The sequence below is a fragment of the Oncorhynchus keta genome, chromosome 2 (assembly GCF_023373465.1).
Source record: "Oncorhynchus keta strain PuntledgeMale-10-30-2019 chromosome 2, Oket_V2, whole genome shotgun sequence".
Taxonomy (NCBI): Eukaryota; Metazoa; Chordata; class Actinopteri; order Salmoniformes; family Salmonidae; genus Oncorhynchus; species Oncorhynchus keta.
In genome coordinates, this window is record NC_068422.1 from 31,677,316 (window position 1) to 31,699,830 (window position 22,515).

The 22,515-nt window shown below is 43.3% G+C and overlaps 1 protein-coding gene across 2 annotated transcripts in view; it reads left to right on the forward strand.

Moving 5' to 3' along the window:
• Positions 1 to 22,515, forward strand: part of LOC118399339 (acylphosphatase-2-like) — a 79,131-nt gene that overhangs the window by 55,571 nt on the left and 1,045 nt on the right. The window contains exons 1-3 of one of the 2 annotated variants that reach the window (XM_035795357.1): positions 8,886 to 9,016; positions 9,447 to 9,463; positions 9,757 to 9,866. In XM_035795357.1, coding sequence (XP_035651250.1) covers positions 8,950 to 9,016; positions 9,447 to 9,463; positions 9,757 to 9,866 — 194 coding nt within the window. In that variant the 5' untranslated portion in view covers positions 8,886 to 8,949. Of the gene's footprint in view, positions 1 to 8,885; positions 9,017 to 9,446; positions 9,464 to 9,756; positions 9,867 to 22,515 lie in introns of those variants that run through there. The other variant, XM_035795350.2, reaches the window with a different exon arrangement.

The window sequence follows — 22,515 nt, forward strand, 5'->3', positions numbered from 1 at the left end:
TGTAGTAACCAACCAATCAAAATGTACTTTATTTTTGAGATTCTTCTAAGTAGCCACCCTTTGCCTTGATGACAGCTTTGCACATTCTTGGAATTCTATCAACCAGCTTCACCTTGAATGCTTTTCAAGCAGTCTTGAAGCAGTTCCCACATATGCTGAGCACTTGTTGGCTGCTTTTCCTTTACTCTGCGGTCCAACTCATCCCAAACCATCTCACTTGGGTTGAGGTAGCATGATTGTGGAGGCCAGGTCATCTGATGCAACACTCCATCACTCTCCTTCTTAGTAAAGTAGCTCTTACACAGCCTAGAGGTGTGGTACATCGTTGTCGTGTTGAAAAACAAATGATGATCCCACTAAGTGCAGACCAGATGGGATGGTGTATCGCTGCAGAATGTTGTGGTAGCCATGCTGGTTAAGTGTGCCTTGAATTCTAAATAAATCACAGACAGTGTCACCAGCAAAGCACCCCCACACCCACACACCTCTTCCTCCATGCTTCATGGTGGGAACCACACATGTGGAGATCATCCATTCACCTACTCTGCGTCTCACAAAGACACAGAAGGGGGGAACCAAAAATCTCAAATTTGGACTCCACCAGTCTAATGTCCATTGCTTGTGTTGGTTCGCCCAAGCGAGTCTCTTCTTCTTATTGGTGTCCTTTAGTAGTGGTTTCTTTGCAGCAATTCAACCAAAAAGGCCTGATTCACGCAGTGTCCTCTGAAAAAGTTGATATTGAGATTAGTAGAACTCTGTGAAGCATTTATTTGAGCTGCAATATCTGAGGCTGGTAACTCTAATGAACGTATCCTCTGCAGTAGAGGTAACTATGGGTCTTCCTTTCCTGTTGTAGTCAACACGAGAGCCAGTTTCATCATAGCGCTTGATTGTTTTTGCAACTGCACTTGAAGAAACTTCAAAAGTTTTTGACATTTCCCAGATTTACTGATCTTCATGTCTGAAAGTAATGATGGACTGTTGTTTCTCTTTGCTTATTTGAGCTGTTCTTGCCTTAATATGGACTTGGTCTTTTACCAAATAGAGCTATCTTCTCTATATCACCCCTACCTTGTCACAACACAACTGATTGTCTCAAATGCTTTAAGAAGGAAATAAATTCCACATATTAACTTTAACAAGGCACACATGTTAATTGAAATGCATTCCAGGTGACTACCTCATGAAGCTGGTTGAGAGAATGCCAAGAGTGTGCAAAGCTGTCATCAAGGCAAAGGGTGGCTACTTTGAAGAATCTCAAATATAAAATATATTTTGATTTGTTTAATACTTTTTTAGTTACTACATGATTCCATATGTGTTATTTCATAGTTTTGATGTATTCGATATTATTCTACAATGTAGAAAATAGTCCAAATAAAGTTTGTGTCCAAACTTTTGACTGGTATATTTCATCATTGGGAAACATAAATGTTCTTGCATTATTCAAGAGGACAATGCAGTGCAATGCAATCAATCAGTATGATTTCAGTCATAAAATGGTTAATGGAAACACCTGAAAGTATTGACAGTTGTTAAATACAGATTCTGGTTTTGAATAATATGCGATATGTACGTTTGTTGACAAGATGGAAGTGGTTATGTTTAAAAAAAACATTTTTTTACTACTTTTGTAAATTTAGCCTATACACAATCCACCCACAATTATATCCACCACAAACCCAGCGACAGCATTTTTTTACTGCAACCTAACGTAGCATAATGTCCTAGGCTGAACAGTCAGTACCATTGAAAGTCTTTGAACTGCTGCAGGTGTCTTTTGACAAGTCCATTGCTGTTCATGGATGTGCCCTAATTCTCTCCTCCCCCTTGGGTTTGTGTACACTAGCGCCTAGTGTTCCCGTGTCCTTTACAAAGGTCAATTTGGCTGCTTTGGTTGGCCACACACTTCCTCCCTAACCAGCCTCAACCCCACACTGATCATCAGAAACATCAGGGAACAGGCCGACCAGGGCCAACTGCATACAACGTATTTAATGGAGCTCTATTTCCTTATCCTTTGTTATGTAAAGTCATTGATGTGTGTGCATGCGCCGGTGTCAGTCTGAATTTTTGGTTTGTGTGTGTGTATTTGTGTGTGTTTGTATGTTCCGTGTGTGCGTGCGTGGATGCACAGGGAGGGGAGATGGACTCTGGCCACGGATGCATTCTGTTGGATGATATTACTAAAAGGAGCCGACATGTTACACAGCAGACATGGCGTAGCTTTGCCTTTCAGCTCAGCTCTCTGCCCCCGTGCCTGACAAGGCCTCAGGGATCACCCCAGTCCACAGCGAGGCGCAGAATAGCACTCGACATCTTTCACAGACGCTGCAAAGAACACAGCGACCTAAAAACCCAGCTCACAGAAAACCCTGCATTCCAAACAGAAGAGTCATCCATGTGTGAACACAGTGAACACACACTGAAATTCGATTATATCACCACTCTCCAATAATTTAGCAAGACTGTAAAATTGTTCCCTGTCGCCTGCAATGTGATGAGGGGGAGGGGTTGTTATGGAACAGTAGAGTAAATATTTCGATAGGAGCGATCATCGTTGTTTCATGTGACGATCCTCAGCTGTCAGTTCTGCGGCTCGTCTGTCTCATTCTCTCTTTATCTGTGGGTGGTAGGATGCTGTGTCTGTTTGCCTGTGTGTTGGTGCGCGCCTGCCTGTCCAGTGGTATGTGTCTGCACACGCGCGTCTGTCTATCTGTGTGTTTGTTTGTATTCCAGCCTCTTTCATTTTGTGCTTATGGTAATTATGCTCTGGCCTTAGTCACAAAATAGCTTGTTTGTAGAGGCTAATTAGATGAATGTCAGATGCAATCTTGGTAGCTAACCATCACAACCCTGCAGCTGTATGCTAACTTTAAACTTCATACAGACCTGCAGATGTCTAGTACTTGTCTGAGACTACCTGATATACCTGCTAACACGAGGCTACCTAGCTGAGTTATCGGTAACCACAATACAGCGTTAACCTTGGGCTAAATGATAACTAGGGCTCTTTGCCAACCTGGGGCCCCTTAGCTATGATCTGCTGACTCAGAAACATGAGCTGAACTGGACTCCTGACTGATCTTTGCCTGCAGCATCAACCTCTCACTGACTTTGAGGGCAAAAGTATAAATAGCACAAATATGCCGTTACTAACCCTTGAATTCACCCCCCCCATCCCAGCACTGTGGCAATTAGCCAGGCAGAACCTGGATCAGTCAGTAATGTACCATATCCCATTGATGCATTAATGATTGTGGAAACATGACGTGATTTAATTAGAAAGCTTTATCAAATCAGATAACCTGTTCAAATTTTGGTCCAGCACATGTTGGGCACAATGCCCATCTGATTCAAAGTGATGGGAGAAATGTAAACACATTAACACAGAATAAGAGCAAATGACCTAAGCAGGCTACTGTAGCCGCTGGCAAATGCAGTACTGAATAAAATAGATAATTGTGGACTGTGAACCTAAGGATGGTATTTGCTGTAGTGTTGTTCTGGGTTTGAGCATAAAGATGACATTTTCTAAACCAGAAACTATCAGTTCTAGTTTAGAAAATAACGGGGCAATACTAATGCAATGCATTTTTTCTACTGGAAATGTTGTACGGTGTATGAGCTTTTATTTAAATTTGAAGGTAGTAGTAAATATGAATATACTGTATTTGAATGGAAATATATTCCCTTGGATATGTAACATGAGTATTGACTGGGTTTGGAAATGTGAGTCAATGTGGGTGGGAGGATTTATTTTCTGGGATCTGGATTGGAAATGAATTACAAGGTTTAGGAATGGCACATTTGTGCTATTTATACTTTTGCCCTCCAAGTCAGCATGAGGTTGATGCTGCAGGCAAAGATCAGTCAGGAGTCCAGTTCAGCTCAGCTCATGTTTCTGAGTCAGCAGGTAGCTGCAGGTCATAGTGCATTCGGAAAGTATCCAGACCCCTTCACTTTTTCCACATTTTGTTACATTACAGCCTTATTGTAAAATGTGATTTTCTTCTCATCAATCTACACACAATACCCCATAATGACAAAGCAAAAACATACCTTATTTACATTTATGTAAATACCTTATTAACATAAATATTCAGACCCTTTGCTAAGAGACTCGAATTTGAGCTCAGGTGCATCCTGTTTCTATTGATCCCCCTTGAGATGTTTATACAACTTAATTGGAGTCCACCTGTGATAAATGAAATTGATTGGACATGATTTGGAAAGGCACACACCTGTCTATATAAGGTCCCAAAGTTGGCAGTGCATGTCAGAACAAGAACCAAGCCATGAGGTCGAAGGAATTGTCTGTAGAGCTCCGAGACGATTCTGTAGAGGCACAAATCTGGGTAAGGGTACCAAACAATTTTGGTACCCTTACCCAGACCTGTGCCTCTGCAGAATCCTCTCGGAGCTCTACGGACAATTCCGTTGAAGGTCCCAAGAACACAGTAGCCAACATCATTCTTAAATGGAAGAAGTTTGGAACCACCAAGACTCTTTCTAGAGCTGGCCCCCGGCTAAACTGAACAATCGGGGGAGAAGGGGCTTGGTCAGGGACGTGACCAAGAACCCAATGGTCACTCTGACAGAGCTCCAGAGTTCCTCTGTGGAGATGGGAAAACCTTCCAGAAGGAAAACCATCTCTGCAACACTCCACCATTCAGGCCTTTATGGTAGAGTGGCCAGACAGAAGCCAATCCTCAGTAAAAGGCACATGACAGCCCGCATTGAGTTTGCCAATAGGCACCTGAAGGACTATCAGACCATGGGAAACAAGATTCTCTGGTCTGATGAAACTAAGATTGAACTATTTGGCCTGAATGCCAAGATTCACGTCTGGAGGAAACCTGGAACCATCCCTACTGTGAAGAATGGTGGTGAGAGCATCATGCTGTTGGGATGTTTTTCAGGAACAGGGACTGGGAGACTAGTCAAGATTGAGGAAAAGATGAATGGAGCAAAGTATAGAGAGATCCTTGATGAAAAGCTGCCCCAAAGCGCCCAGGACCTCGGTTCACCTTCCAACAGGACAACGACCCTAAGCACACAGCCAAGACGACGCAGGAGTGACTTCAAGACAAGTCTCTGAATGTCCTTGTGTAGCCCAGCCAGAGCCCGGACTTGAACCCAATCTAACATCTCTGGAGAGACCTGAAAATGGCTGTGCAGCAACGCTGTGCAGCAACGTAATCGCTGACAAAGGTGCTCAACAAAGTAAGGTAAAGTAAGGGTCAGAATATTTATGTCAATATGATATTCCAGTTTTTTATTTTAATACATGTTTTTACTTTGTCATTATGGGATATTGTGGGTAGATTGATGGAGGGAAAAAAATATAGGCTGTAATGTAACAAAAAGAGGAAAAAGTCAAGGTGTCTGAATACTTTCTGAATGCACTGTAGCGAAGGAGCCCCAAGTTGGCAGAGAGCAGTAGTTATCATTTAGCCCCAGGTTAATACTGTATTTTAGTTACCAATAGCTCAGATAGGTATCCTATCATGTTATCCGTTATATCAATATCAGACAAGTGCTAAACTGCTGTAGGTCTGTATAAAGCTTAAAGTTAGCAAACAGCTGCAGGGTTGTGGTGGTTAGCTACCAAGATTGCATTTATCTAATAAGCCTATACAAACAAGCTATTTTGTGACTAAGCATTCTTTTCAAATGTTTTCTGAAAAGAACATGAGTTTTACTGCTGTGCTGTTCTGATGTGTAATAGTATCTATCTTTGTGTTTGTTGTGTGTGCATCTGATTTACACATGTTTGTATTTGTTTGTGTGTGTTGGGTATATAGCCGCTCTGCACTGTATTTTACAGGTTAAGTAGGTTATGCTTTTTGTATGTAATTTCAGACCCTGGGGGGGGTCTATCAAATCATCTCGTCTCCATCAGATAGAGCCAGACATTTGCTGAACCTTCACCTAAATGTTATTTTTCTTCCTCAATAATACAGACAATTGACTGTGTTTTGCTCTGATGCTTTTTTCTTCTTCCAATGGCTGGCATTTACCATGGTTATCCAAGATATGAGTGTTTTAGGAAATATGTCTAAAAACAGCAGTAGAGCTGTGTGTGGGTCAAATGAGACAGGATGGTTTGTCTGCCATCTAGTGGACAAAGTGGCTCAAGCGTTTCTGTTGCCAGTTCCTCCCGACATTATTCTGGACAACTGTTGGTGTCTTCAAGTTGCTTGTAGTTCTTAATTGCATATATTCCCGTTGTGAGTGACCATACTGTTAAATGATCTGTGTTTCTTAATTTAGGTTCTTGCAAGTGTCCATTGCTCTGTGTTTTTATAAGCGTAGTGCACTTCACTAAATAAGCAAAGTAACACTTGCTTGCTAAGAGTCTTTGATTTACACTTGCTTTCAAATCAAATCACATTTATTGGTCACATACACATATTTATCAGATGGTATTGCGAAATGTAGCGAAATGCTTGTGTAGAATAATACAAACAAGTTCAACAATCAAAACAGACCTTTGGACATAAACATACCTCCGCAGGACCGCTACAATATACTTCACAAATAAAACTCTGCGAAACAACTAACTCAGGACACTAAAGAAGCTCTCTCTGAGCAACAAACACAGAATACAGGACATAACCATACACTCTCTCTCAGCAACAACCAACACAGGACATACTAATCATCTCCCTTCTGAGCAACAGAACACTGGCTTATATAGCTGGAGAAGGAGTCTGTAATGGGATACAGCTGTATCCTGACGAGGGGGCGGGGTCAGCTCCAATTAGCAATGGGACCAACCAATCAGCTGCTTGGGGGAATTTCAGACCGCCATCCTGAAACACAAACATACAAACAAAACCACAACACAGAAACTGAGGAACGTAACACTCAAGAAATGTGGTTTCCACTTTGCACAAAGTCCAGTGTAGTTCCTTGAGTGCCGCCGTGGTATATGCTTGAGGGGAATATACACAGCAGTGACTATAACTGAAGATAATTCTCTTGGGAGGTAATAAGGTTGACATTTGATTGTGAAATATTCTCGGTCGGGTGAACAAAAGGACTTGAGTTCCTCTACGTTATCACAATCACACCATGAGTAGTTACTCATGAAAAAAACCACCGCCTTGCTTCTTCCCGGAGAGTTCTTTATTCCTGTCTGCGCGATGTACTGAGAACCCAGCTGGATGTCCTGAGTGGACAGGGACACATAGCATAATGATTCTAACAACCTAAGAGCTAGTTGCTGCATTATTATTTATTAATTTATTTTTAGAATTTTTACCCCTTTTCCTCCCCAATTACGTGGTATCCAATTTTTGTAGTAGCTACTATCTTGTCTCATCGCTACAACTCCCGTACGGGCTCGGGAGAGACGAAGGTTGAAAGTCATGCGTCCTCCGATACACAACCCAACCAGCCGTACTGCTTCTTAACACAGCGCACATCCAACCCAGAAGCCAGCCGCACCAATGTGCCGGAGGAAACACCGTGTACCTGGCAACCTTGGTTAGCGCTCACTGCGCCCGGCCCGCCACAGGAGTCGCTGGTGCGCGATGAGACAAGGACATCCCTACCGACCAAGCCCTCCCTAACCACGCTAGGCCAATTGTGCATTGCCCCACAGACCTCCCGGTCGGTTACGACAGAGCCTGGGCGCAAACCCAGGGACTCTGATGGCACCCGTAACCACTGCGCCACCCGGGAGGCCCTGTTGCTGCATTATTACACCCACTGTGAACCTATGGAGGGTATTTGCTGTAGGAGGAAGCACATGGATGTTCTGGGCTTGAGCATAAAAGTTAACTTTTCTAAACCGGAAAGTATCAGTTCATGTTTAGAATATAATGGGGTAATATTTATGCAAATACATTTTTTTCTACTGGATATGTTGCATAAGAACTGTATTTTAATTTGAAAGTGGTAGTAAATATGAATATATTTTAAAGTAACTGTATTCCCTTGGATATGTAAATAAGTATTGCTTGGGTTATGAGTCAATGTGGGTGGAAGGATTTATTTTCTGGGATCTGGAGTGGAAATTCATTCCATGGGTTAAGAAATGGCACATTAGTGCTATTTATACTTTTGCCTTCAAAGTCAGTGTGAGGTTGATGCTGCAGGCAAAGTTCAATCAGGAGTCCAGTTCACCTCATGTTTCTGAGTCAGCAGGTCATAGCTAAGGGGCCCCAGGTTGGCAGAGAGCCCTAGTTATCATTTATCCCCAGGTTAACACTGTATTCTAGTTACTGGTAACTCAGATAGGTAGCTTCATGTTAGCCGGTATATCAGCCTGAGACAAGCGATAGACAGCTGCAGGTATAGATGAAGCTTAAAGTTATCAAACAGCTGCAGGGTTGTGGTGGTTAGCTACCAAGATTGCATTTATCTAATAAGCCTATACAAGCAAGCTATTTTGTGATTAAGCATTCTTTTCAGATGTTTTCTGAATATAATATTAGTTTCACTGCTGTGCTGTTCTGATGTATATCAGTATCTCTGTGCTTGCTGTGTGTATGTGTGTGTGCGTTCATCTGATTTACACGTGTATTTGTTTGTGTGTGTTGGGGATATATCCGCTCTGCACTGTATTTTACAGGATAAGTAGGTTATGTTTGTTTGTATTTCATTTCAGACCCTGGGGGATCTATCAAATCAACTCTTGTTTCCATCCAGACAGTTATTTGCTGAACATTCACCCAAATGTTATTTTTCAACATGAACACCCTCACTAATACAGACTTTGACACTTTACGTTGTTTTGCTTGTGTGCCCCCCCAATGGCTGGCACTTACCATGGCTATACAAGATATGAGTGTTTTAGGAAATATGTCTAAAAACAGCAGTAGAGCTGTGGGCCAAATGAGACAGGATGTTTTTTCTGCCATCTAGTGGACAATGTGGCGCAAGCTTTTCTTTTGCCAGTTCCTCCCGACATTATTCTGGACAACTGTTGAATTCACCATGTCCAATGACGCAGCTGGTGCAAAATTGTGTTCTGTAGATTTTGAGATTTTTGGCCATGTCCAAGGTTGGTGTCTTCAAGTTGCTTGTAATTATTAATTGCACAGTATTCCCGTCGTGAGTGACCATACTGTAAAATGATCTGGGTTTCTTAATTTAGGTTCTTGCAAGTGTCCATTGCTCTGTGTTTTTATAAGCGTACTGCATTTCACTAAATAAGCAAAGTAACACTTGCTTGTTAAAAGTCTCTGATTTACACTTGCCTTCAATGCCGCATAGCCTACAGGTTCTAACAACCTAAGAGCTTGCTACTGCATTATTACACCCACATTCTGTTTACAATCCTGCAGTTAGTTATTCGTTTACACCCACAGAACTCTTAGTACAGTCAATATGGAACCTATCATCATAAGTGAAGACTCAGTCAACTGTATAAGCTAATAAGTGACATAGCCTATTATATTTGTCAGTAATCACGTTTTCTCTGTTTCTTGTAGGGGTCTGTTTCAGAATGGTACGTTTCTCCCACAAGACTCTATAGCTGAATTTCAGTCAAATTAAAATAATACAAATTCTACTCTTCTATATTAAGTGCCCACCCCTCGCACTTTCACAGAGGAGATGCCAACCAACAGTATAGTGTCTAGTGATATCACTCATGACTGTATGAATCATCTTCATCGCTCTCTCTCTCTCTCTCTCTCTCTCTCTCTCTCTCTCTCTCTCTCTCTCTCTCTCTCTCTCTCTCTCTCTCTCTCTCTCTCTCTCTCTCTCTCTCTCTCTCTCTCTCTCTCATCTTCTCTACAGTACACAGAAAAGGAGGGTCTGAGACTGGGTCTGTGTGGCTGGGTAAAGAACACCAACAAGGGCACTGTGGTCGGCCAGGTTCAGGGGCCTGCAGACATGATCTGTGAGATGTAAGTCCTACACCACTATCTACTGCATTGAAAAAACACTCCATGCTAACCAACGTACTGAACGCAGGAAAAGCTCCACAGAGTGAAAGACAGTAGGAACAACAGTCTGGTTTGAAATATGGACTTTGAAAATGTTCTAACTATTTTCAACCCTTTGTAAAGGTGATACAGAATGCAATGCCAATAATCCCCTCCCGTTGCCGATCTTTCTTCAAGGCCCTGTGTTTTATATACACTGAGTGTACAAAACATTAAGAACACTTGCTCTTTCCATGACATACACTGACTAGGTGAATCCAGGTGAAAGCTATGATCGCTTATTGATGTCACTTGTTAAATCCGCTTCAATCAGTGTTGATGAAGGGGATGAGGCAGGTTAAAGAAGGATTTTTAAGGCTCGAGACAATTGAGACATGGATTGTGTATGTGTGCCATTCGGTGGGTGAATGAGAAGAAAAAAGTTTTAAGTGCCTTTGAACGGGGTATGGTAGTAGGTGCCAGGCGCACCGGTTTGTGTCAAGAACTGCAACGCTGCTGGGATTTTCACGGGCAACAGTTTCCCGTGTGTATCAAGAATGGTCCACCACCCAAAGGACATCCAGCCAAATTTATACAACTTGTCATATGCGATGCCGCTGGAGAGACGAAGCAGGTACGGGGAGTAAAACATTTAATAAATAACGGACATGGAACGAGACAGGAACAGCGTCAGCAAACTAATACTAAAGACAAAAACAATGCAGCAGCGGAGAACAGAGCTGGGGACTGACAGATATAGGGGAGGAAATGAACAGGTGATAAGTGACTCCAGGAGAACAGAGCTGGGGACTGACAGATATAGGGGAGGAAATGAACAGGTGATAAGTGACTCCAGGAGAACAGAGCTGGGGACTGACAGATATAGGGGAGGAAATGAACAGGTGATAAGTGACTCCAGGAGAACAGAGCTGGGGACTGACAGATATAGGGGAGGAAATGAACAGGTGATAAGTGACTCCAGGAGAACAGAGCTGGGGACTGACAGATATAGGGGAGGAAATGAACAGGTGATAAGTGACTCCAGGAGAACAGAGCTGGGGACTGACAGATATAGGGGAGGAAATGAACAGGTGATAAGTGACTCCAGGAGAACAGAGCTGGGGACTGACAGATATAGGGGAGGAAATGAACAGGTGATAAGTGACTCCAGGAGAACAGAGCTGGGGACTGACAGATATAGGGAGGAAATGAACAGGTGATAAGTGACTCCAGGAGAACAGAGCTGGGGACTGACAGATATAGGGGAGGAAATGAACAGGTGATAAGTGACTCCAGGAGAACAGAGCTGGGGACTGACAGATATAGGAGAACAGGGAGGAAATGAACAGGTGATAAGTGACTCCAGGAGAACAGAGCTGGGGACTGACAGATATAGGGGAGGAAATGAACAGGTGATAAGTGACTCCAGGAGAACAGAGCTGGGGACTGACAGATATAGGGGAGGAAATGAACAGGTGATAAGTGACTCCAGGAGAACAGAGCTGGGGACTGACAGATATAGGGGAGGAAATGAACAGGTGATAAGTGACTCCAGGAGAACAGAGCTGGGGACTGACAGATATAGGGGAGGAAATGAACAGGTGATAAGTGACTCCAGGAGAACAGAGCTGGGGACTGACAGATATAGGGGAGGAAATGAACAGGTGATAAGTGACTCCAGGAGAACAGAGCTGGGGACTGACAGATATAGGGGAGGAAATGAACAGGTGATAAGTGACTCCAGGAGAACAGAGCTGGGGACTGACAGATATAGGGGAGGAAATGAACAGGTGATAAGTGACTCCAGGAGAACAGAGCTGGGGACTGACAGATATAGGGGAGGAAATGAACAGGTGATAAGTGACTCCAGGAGAACAGAGCTGGGGACTGACAGATATAGGGGAGGAAATGAACAGGTGATAAGTGACTCCAGGAGAACAGAGCTGGGGACTGACAGATATAGGGGAGGAAATGAACAGGTGATAAGTGACTCCAGGAGAACAGAGCTGGGGACTGACAGATATAGGGGAGGAAATGAACAGGTGATAAGTGACTCCAGGAGAACAGAGCTGGGGACTGACAGATATAGGGGAGGAAATGAACAGGTGATAAGTGACTCCAGGAGAACAGAGCTGGGGACTGACAGATATAGGGGAGGAAATGAACAGGTGATAAGTGACTCCAGGAGAACAGAGCTGGGGACTGACAGATATAGGGGAGGAAATGAACAGGTGATAAGTGACTCCAGGAGAACAGAGTGATGACAGATATAGGGGAGGAAATGAACAGGTGATAAGTGACTCCAGGAGAACAGAGCTGGGGACTGACAGATATAGGGAGGAAATGAACAGGTGATAAGTGACTCCAGGAGAACAGAGCTGGGGACTGACAGATATAGGGGAGGAAATGAACAGGTGATAAGTGACTCCAGGAGAACAGAGCTGGGGACTGACAGATATAGGGGAGGAAATGAACAGGTGATAAGTGACTCCAGGAGAACAGAGCTGGGGACTGACAGATATAGGGGAGGAAATGAACAGGTGATAAGTGACTCCAGGAGAACAGAGCTGGGGACTGACAGATATAGGGGAGGAAATGAACAGGTGATAAGTGACTCCAGGAGAACAGAGCTGGGGACTGACAGATATAGGGAGAACAGGTGATAAGTGACTCCAGGAGAACAGAGCTGGGGACTGACAGATATAGGGGAGGAAATGAACAGGTGATAAGTGACTCCAGGAGAACAGAGCTGGGGACTGACAGATATAGGGGAGGAAATGAACAGGTGATAAGTGACTCCAGGAGAACAGAGCTGGGGACTGACAGATATAGGGAGGAAATGAACAGGTGATAAGTGACTCCAGGAGAACAGAGCTGGGGACTGACAGATATAGGGGAGGAAATGAACAGGTGATAAGTGACTCCAGGAGAACAGAGCTGGGGACTGACAGATATAGGGGAGGAAATGAACAGGTGATAAGTGACTCCAGGAGAACAGAGCTGGGGACTGACAGATATAGGGGAGGAAATGAACAGGTGGGACTGAGAACAGAGCTGGGGACTGACAGATATAGGGAGGAAATGAACAGGTGATAAGTGACTCCAGGAGAACAGAGCTGGGGACTGACAGATATAGGGGAGGAAATGAACAGGTGATAAGTGACTCCAGGAGAACAGAGCTGGGGACTGACAGATATAGGGGAGGAAATGAACAGGTGATAAGTGACTCCAGGAGAACAGAGCTGGGGACTGACAGATATAGGGAGGAAATGAACAGGTGATAAGTGACTCCAGGAGAACAGAGCTGGGGACTGACAGATATAGGGGAGGAAATGAACAGGTGATAAGTGACTCCAGGAGAACAGAGCTGGGGACTGACAGATATAGGGGAGGAAATGAACAGGTGATAAGTGACTCCAGGAGAACAGAGCTGGGGACTGACAGATATAGGGGAGGAAATGAACAGGTGATAAGTGACTCCAGGAGAACAGAGCTGGGGACTGACAGATATAGGGGAGGAAATGAACAGGTGATAAGTGACTCCAGGAGAACAGAGCTGGGGACTGACAGATATAGGGGAGGAAATGAACAGGTGATAAGTGACTCCAGGAGAACAGAGCTGGGGACTGACAGATATAGGGAGGAAATGAACAGGTGATAAGTGACTCCAGGAGAACAGAGCTGGGGACTGACAGATATAGCTGGGGAGGAAATGAACAGGTGATAAGTGACTCCAGGAGAACAGAGCTGGGGACTGACAGATATAGGGGAGGAAATGAACAGGTGATAAGTGACTCCAGGAGAACAGAGCTGGGGACTGACAGATATAGGGGAGGAAATGAACAGGTGATAAGTGACTCCAGGAGAACAGAGCTGGGGACTGACAGATATAGGGGAGGAAATGAACAGGTGATAAGTGACTCCAGGAGAACAGAGCTGGGGACTGACAGATATAGGGAGGAAATGAACAGGTGATAAGTGACTCCAGGAGAACAGAGCTGGGGACTGACAGATATAGGGGAGAAATGAACAGGTGATAAGTGACTCCAGGAGAACAGAGCTGGGGACTGACAGGGGAGGAAATGAACAGGTGATAAGTGACTCCAGGAAAACAGAGCTGGGGACTGACAGATATAGGGGAGGAAATGAACAGGTGATAAGTGACTCCAGGAGAACAGAGCTGGGGACTGACAGATATAGGGGAGGAAATGAACAGGTGATAAGTGACTCCAGGTGAGTCCACTAACGCTGATGCGCGTGATGAGGGAAGGCAGGTGTGCATGATGGATGGCAGGAGTGCATGATGCAGGCAACCTGGCGCCTTCAAGCGCCAGGGGGAGGGAAGAGCGGGAGCAGACGTGACACAAACTGTGGGAAGCATTGGAGACAACATGGGCCAGCATCCCTGTGGAACGCAACTCAATATTAGGAAAGTGTCCCTAATGTTTGGTATACTCAGTATATATTTCCATACTATGAGGTTGGAATAATACTGTGAAATTGTGAAAATGATGATAATGCAATTTTAGTGTAAGAGCCTGTTTTGGTGGGATGGAGTTTTAGCCTGCCTGGCGACATCACCAGGCGGTATAAGTTAAGGGATCTGTAACCTGAAAACTTATATTAGGCTCATCCAATTAGGCACCTAACTCAAACCACTCCCAGACTGTCCAAGCAAAATTCTTGCTTGAGAAATTGCTATTTGCTAAGACCATTTTGACCATTTTAATTGAACAAAATAACAATAAGGTACTTAATTGTTACCCAGAAATGATTTGATCTTGAGATAAAAAATGGCTACATTGGGCCTTTAATCAGTGCTTGACTTGGGCAGGAGCTCACTTGAGCTTTTCTACTGCTTGAGCTCCTATTCCACTTATAGAATATGAGCTAAAAAGTATTGTGGAGCTCCTGCACCTAAATGTAAACAGTACCAGCACCCAAAATGAATATCAGCACGTATTTCAGTCCAAGTCAAGTACTGCCTTTAATGTTTTTCTCTTATTATACCAGCAGATGGCACTATTACCCTGCATAGACCAGTTCCAACATTCCATAGTCGTGTTATAGTCGTGTGATAGAACTAAACTCAATAGAATTTAGACTTTTTGGAGTCACACTTCACTCAGTGATTGTTTTTACAATCCTCACAATCCTCGCGTCTGTCTAGCCCCATACATATGATTGGCTTTATTTTCCTCTGTTCTGGTGGGCAGGGCAATCACAGACCACTGCTGGCACATTCTGTAATGATGAGATAGTGTTTTGGCATAGCCTTCCACTAGAACGTCCTGATACATTCAGTTTCTCTGGGAGAGAAATATCACACGATTCAAACTACATTTTCCTTCCAAGTTAAGTGCTATTATCCAGACCTATTATTTTGACTGATCTTTGTGTGTTGGTGTGATATGAGCTGTTAATTGTTGCTGTTGTTGGTGTTGGCTCACACGTAAGCTGATTACTATGGCTAATGTGTTTCTTATTGTCAGAGTTTGTCACAAATGTTCCCTTTGAGAGTCCCTTTGAGAGTCCGACTGTCTGCTCTAATTCTCTTTTTCTACATTTTCTTCTTTCTCCTCTCTCAGCATTGCTCTTTTGCTCTCTTCCTCTCTCTCGCTTTCTCTTGCTCTCTTGCTGGCCAGGGACTGAGTTTCTTGGTAGAGATAGTCTCACCGACAGGACCGGGGTCCAGGGGTGGGTCTCTCATCCAGATGTGAATCTGATGTCATCGGGGTGGAAGCAGGTCACCGAGATTACATCATAATCTCAAGTGTGTTCCACAGAGAGCTATGAGAGGCTGCTCCAAACACCCACCCTGCCGCACACCCTCTCTAATGCTTACTGTATCTCATCACTACGCCCAGAAATTCTTGTAACTAAACACACACACATACACACACGCACACACACACACACACACACGTTGTTGATACACTGTAGGAGACAAAGTTTTCACAGATCAAAATTATTTTCGTTTTTAGTTAACGTCAGTCTTTCAAGACCTCTGTCAATGTGAGCCAAAACCGAGCTTTTACATCTTTTCTCACTCTTAAAGGTTAATTGGTGTAGAGCACACTCTTAAAGGTTAATTGGTGTAGAGCACACTCTTAAAAGGTTAATTGGTGTAGAGCACACTCTTAAAGGTTAATTGGTGTAGAGCACACTCTTAAAGGTTAATTGGTGTAGAGCACACTCTTAAAGGTTAATTGGTGTAGAGCACACTCTTAAAGGTTAATTGGTGTAGAGCACACTCTTAAAAGGTTAATTGGTGTAGAGCACACTCTTAAAGGTTAATTGGTGTAGAGCACACTCTTAAAGGTTAATTGGTGTAGAGCACACTCTTAAAGGTTAATTGGTGTAGAGCACACTCTTAAAGGTTAATTGGTGTAGAGCACACTCTTTGGAAATGCCAAGCCTTCACAGATCACACCTACCCCTTCATGAGGGATACACATTGCTGTGGGTGTGTGCGTGCATGTGTTTGTGTGTTGTTTTCTTTTACGTCAAGCACAATAGTGTAACGGCTGATCCTGTTTCTCCATAGACAGTTGTAGCAGAAAAAAACAGAACAGTGTCTTTGGGACTCAGCAGGGGTCATCTCTTCCTGAGCTCAGCTCTGTTGAGTGTTCTGGATACCTCAATCTGTAGACATGGGATCATTGAGAATGCAAACTAAACCCTGGTGCCTACTCACAAGGTCCAGCTGTGCGTGCTGCTATGGAAACAGTGTCATTCCTGGGCCATAAAACCTCTATTTAAAGTTCCCTAATGGAATTATCCCCAATTTACTCTGTCTGGTCAGGAGAGAGAGAGTGGTTTGGCCAGTATCAGTCGGCTTTTGTGTTCTCTAATATGACATGATTTCCTTCTTAATTGTTATTTTAGGCCACAGAATTCTGGGTGGATGGATGAACTCGCCCTGCTATTGGGCCCAGATCATATCTGCATGACTGCTGCATCCATCCCTATTGAGATAATTCAATCAGCCATACAGCTACAATGTATTCTACTCAAATCATTAACAAGACTATTTCTTTAACAAATAGGTTGACAAATAATAATGTCTGAAGCTATTGGATGCAGCTGAGCTCCTGCATTGAATTAGAGTTTTTGATTTTCTCTGAAGCTAAACCCAGTACCCCCGGCGGCAGGTAGCCTGGCGGTTGAGAGTGTTGGGCCAGTAACCAAATCGTCTGGGTCGAATCGCTGAGCCGACTAGGTGAAAAATCTTTCTGTGCTCCTCCTGTAAATCGCTCTGGATAAGAGCATTTGCAAAATGGCTGAAATGTACCCACCCACGTACCTGCATTTGGCCTTTTTTCCCTCATTTTCTACTGCTCTTTCCCTATCCTACTCTGTTCTGTATTTGGATCATATTGCTTATTGGTATGTCACAAATAACTTATATGTATAGAACAGCGAAACCACCACTGAAATCAAGCTAGAAGTCCCCACCCGTTCATTCAGTTTCCAGCTAGCTGATATAGGCTAGTAGTCTGTATCAGACAGGGAGTGGCATATTGTTTCATATTGTCAATGAAAGTCATCACAGAAAGCACATGTGTTCCTGGGTGTTTTGTAGACTTGGAGAAAGTGGATGGTGATTTAGTGCTCTGTATCAGTTGTACCATGTATGCAGCACTGTGGGACTGACCTGCTGCCTGCTATAACTAATATAGCTCTTCTCTCTCCTGAGTCGTGTGACCCAAATCAGAACAACTTCTGTGTAGGAAGAGACCTACAAACCACCACTAGGAGGGAGGGAGGGATGATTGTTCAAGAGAGTGAGGGAGAGTGACAGAGGGAGAGGAAACTAGAGAAAGCGAAAGGGAGAAACTGAGAGATGGATTAAGGGAGAGAGAGGGAGGGAGGGAGATTTAGTTAATCTATAAGAGAGTATGAGAGATGGGGATAGAATGAGAACAAGAGAGGGAGAAGCAGAGGGTGATGAGGGAGGATGATAAAGTAGTTAGATGGAGGTGTAGGTGCCACTGTTTTCCACAAGGTCTCTGTCCATGGCGGCTGAGACCGCTGGTCAGCGAGTAGCACGGCGGGGACACAGATGGTCTGGATTCTGGCCCATTTAATCCCTCTTAGCCCTGTTTTGATGGAGCCCCAACTAAAGCCTTATTCCTCTCTAAAGCTCTCTATAGGAATGTCACTACGCCCCCTATTCACTGCATCTATGTGTAATGCACTGCATGCAGCTGTTGGGCTGATGACTGTTTGGGGACAGGGGTTTTCAGCCTATTATGAAGCTCAGGCTGGCCCAGATGTTTCATTTTGACCTCCTCCAGCTCCAAAAGTAAGATTTCCTCTGGAAGTGTTTTCTATAACGCTGCTGTTTAGGATGCTTTATCTCTTAGTGAACAAACATCCACCAATGTTTTGGTTCCCTTCCCCAGATCTGTGCCTCAAACACAATCCTGGCTCGGAGCTCTATGGATAATTCCTTCGACCTCATGGCTTGGTTTTTGCTCTGACATGCACTGTCAACTGTGGGACCTTATATAGACAGGTGTCTGCCTTTCCAAATCATGTACAATCAATTACATTTACCACACATGGACACAAATCAAGTTGCAGAAACATCTCAAGGATGATCAATGGAAACAGGATGCACCTGAACTCAACTTCGAGTCTTTTAGCAAAGGGTCTGAATACTTATGTAAAGGTGTTTCTAAAAACCTGTTTTTGCTCTGTCATAATGGTGTGTTGTGTGTAAATTATTGAGGATTTTTATTTATTTAATACATTTTAGAATAAGGCTGTAACGTAACAAAATGTGTAAAAAGTCAAGCGGTCTGAATACTTTCCAAAGACACTGTATACCCAGTGAAGGCAAATAACCTTGAATGTAATGTGGATTTTAGCAAACAACAGCTAACAAAAGCTAACACAGTCAAATAAAACTCTGAAATTACAGCTAACTAGCTCCCTTTAAATGTAATTTTAGCTATTTTGCATTGACATTCATGTCCACATTAATGATGCTGCATAATTTCACCTGGTCAGGAAAATAGCTAGCTGACACCCGACACCATTAACTATCTTTGCTAGGGGGAAGATCGAATTCGCATTTTGCAACATTGCTTCCATTGTCTGATTGGTAATCTGCAAGTTTCATACAAAGCTGTGCTGTTGCAAACTAAATGCTAGCTAGAAGCAAGAGGAAATTGTGTTTAATAAAAGCATGCACTCATAGATAAAAAGGGTCTCTAGATAGAACCTTTTGGTCAATTCAAATGTGAACTGCCATTCTGATTCAAAACTCAACTGCCATTCCATTATGGTGATGGAATGCAAATAGTCAACCAATAAGCATGTTATTTTTCAATTTATTAAGGTAAGCAAACTTTATGATTTAATTTAAATATATAAAACCAAAAGTCATATGGCGAACTATCGCTAGGCTAGATAAACAAAGTTGTATTCGAATTTGAGCACCATTTATAAGCTAGCTAACTTTGCCCTCCAGCTGCCTAGCTAGACAGGAAAAAGTTAGGCTACTTTAATTAGCCACATTATAAGCTAGCAAGCTAACAAATATTTTTTTTTATTATGGAATATGGCAAATAGAGCTAGCTACTGACCCAGCCTGGCATTGGCAATTAGCTAATTGTTACTTTTATTTCAGTTGCAACGTATGTGTACTGTCTAATCAAATGTCCCAAAATTAAATTAAACAAATTAAATTAAAATAAAACCTAACCTAAAACCTAAAACCTTTAGCACACATTCATTTGCATCAAGCCTGTTTTGAGCATTTGGCCATAAATTCTCATCCACATCAAAGTGAATGTTGTTCATGCACCGTGTGAAATAGCTTTTGGCATGGCGAATCCAAGCTTGACATTGGTCTGAATTGATGTCGTCGTATGCCTCATCCATGGCCAGAAGGAGGGTGGTAAACTCATGGGGATGGCAATCGTATACCTTCCACCTCCCATTCCTCAAGTGGGTTAAGGAAAGGAGAGTATGGAGGCAATTGACAATTGATCTTCTCAGATTGGCGTGAACTAATCGGGCGGCCTCTGCCATGGTAAGGCCTCTGTTTACCATATGATCAACAACGATGGCCCGGACTTCATTAGATATAACAGTTCCCGCCGTCTGCCTCCCTCTCTCTGATGTCCACTTCTTTGACGGGGCCCATGTCCACCTCTCTGAGGGGCCCCTTGTCCACCTCTCCGAGGGGCCCCTTGTCCACCTCTCTGAGGGGCCCCTTGTCCATGAGCTATTTGATTTCTTCTTCTCCCTTGCTGTCTATCCTGCTCCATGTTGAAAGAAAGTGCAAGTGTTTACACACACCCTTTTATATGGTGACAAATTGTGGTTGCCCCTATTTGAAATCAATTAGCAATAACAAGTGGTTATTATCTATGGTTATCATGTATCATACATGTCATTTTATTTTATTTATTTTTATTGAACCTTTATTTAACAAGGCAAGTCAGCTAAGAACAAATTATTATTTACAATGACGGCCTTCACTGGCCAAACCCTAACCCGGGCCAATTGTGCGCCGCCCTATGGGACTCCTAATCAGGGCCGGTTGTTGATACAGCCTGGAATCGAATCAGGGTGTGTAGCGACACCTCTAGCGCTGAGATGCAGTGCCTTAGACCGCTGCGCCACTCTGGAGCCCATTAGGAGGCCACATTTAGATGTTCATACTTTACAAACACACGTTTTATTTCTGTAGTTCTCTAAATCCATATATAGTAGACAAACCAGTTAAAATCTATAGGTTTACCGAACGGTTAAGTGATTAACCATTAAGTGCAATTGGATTAAGTGATGGTCAAATGTATTTAAGCAAATGAGAAGAGAATCATATGAAATGTGCTGTGAGCATTGCATCGTGAAAGGTATTTTTAGATTAAATGACTAATTAGGTTTAGTTGAAAATATGCTTAAAGTTTTGATGATCTGTTTTGAGTTTTGTACTAAGAGTTGTTGAATATTACCACATACTTGTGAAAATAGTACCAAAGCGATAAAAAAAAAAAACTTGTAACCTTGGCAGAGTTTTGGAAGTCCAACTTCATTATAAACCATACAGAGCCATTAGCCAGCCAGGCCCAGTTAAGATCTGCTCCAGATTGCTCTCCAGGAACAATGCAATGCCTTAGTTTATTCTGCAGCAGAACATTTGTTTTGAAACACATTGAATTCCTTCCCATACGCTGGTCTATGTTATCTCATTTCCTCAAGTGTGTGGGAAAAAGGAAATGTCCTTTCCTCTAGAGGCCTGGTCAGTCAGGCAGTCAGGCAGAGTGGGTGCAGTGGGTGGTGCTCACTCAGAGACCAGGCCATTATTATCAACCCACAATCACATGGTCAACGTTAGCTCTTGTTATAGCAGCAGTCATTGCTCTCTCGCGTCTCTCGCTCTGTCTTTCTCTCTCTGTGACACACACCAGGTTTGTTTTCTTTTCATGTGCTTATTAGATCAGTTCACACAGTCATGTGCTTCTAAATTGGGATAATTCACTTATTAGGGGGTAGCTTTGCTTGACAGGTTCAACCTATGAGTCAAAAACATCAATCCATCTATTACCAGGACAAGAAGAGCAAATGCTTTTAAAAAGGAAAATAGCCACAGACACATCATATAGTAGATAGACAACCCTCCTTATGCTCTTTTGGGTTCAATCCTCCATTTTATTTAGCAGAGTGATGTCAGGGGAGATGAATATTTACCTGATGCAACGGGCGATTTAGAGCTAACCTCTAAGCCCTGTGATTGCTGTCAAATCAGCAGTCTGTGGGCTGTGTGCGACACGAGAGCAGAGCAGAGAATGCAGATGGAGATGTTGCCTCATCCCTCTCTCTCTCTCCATCCATTTCGCTCTCTGTCATTGAGGCGCAATGGGCAGCTATTGCGTTGTGTCTCTGTGATCTGACTGAACTCCCATCGCACCAGACCGTGCTTCAGGATGACCACATGTGGCGCACTGATCCTCTACAATCTCTCCACTAATCTACACAGACTAGGAAATAATGTAGCCCATATCTGCCATGCAGCGAATTGAGTGACAGGGCCTCAGTCTCCAGGGCTTGACCTACATGCTGTAGAGTAAGCATGTCGCCTGTTGCTCCTCACTGAGGCATGTCTCATGGTAAACTAAGGTTTAGACTTAAGACAGTGCTGAGTTATACAATTCAATTTACTTGATTATGTTTGTGTTGTGCTTTTCCCAAAGTCATTTGTCATAGAGAACAGTAGAGATGGTGCCAAGAAAAACTGCCTTCTATGCACTGTACCGAGGTTGGCTGGGGCTTGGACTCAGGCTATAGCTGAATCATTTGTCTTTGCTGACAGAGGTTAGGATCATGTTGCTGAACCATTTTCACCAGTGGGCTGAAACAGAGGTTGAAGTTTTAGTGAATGCCCACAGCTGTTTATGACAAAAATTCCAGTTTTGCAAGGGATAGGAGGGACTATATTATAGTGGATACAGTCAATCTAGTGTCACCCCCAAGGGTTGGCCGGCTTTCTTAGAAAGCCTGCATTCCCTGTGTCCATCTGACATGTGACAAGCCTTATTTGGCCTAGGCACTGGTTGCTGAACAGAAGGGTCTCCAGAAAACCTCAGATTCCCTGCTATCTAGAGCGTGTTCA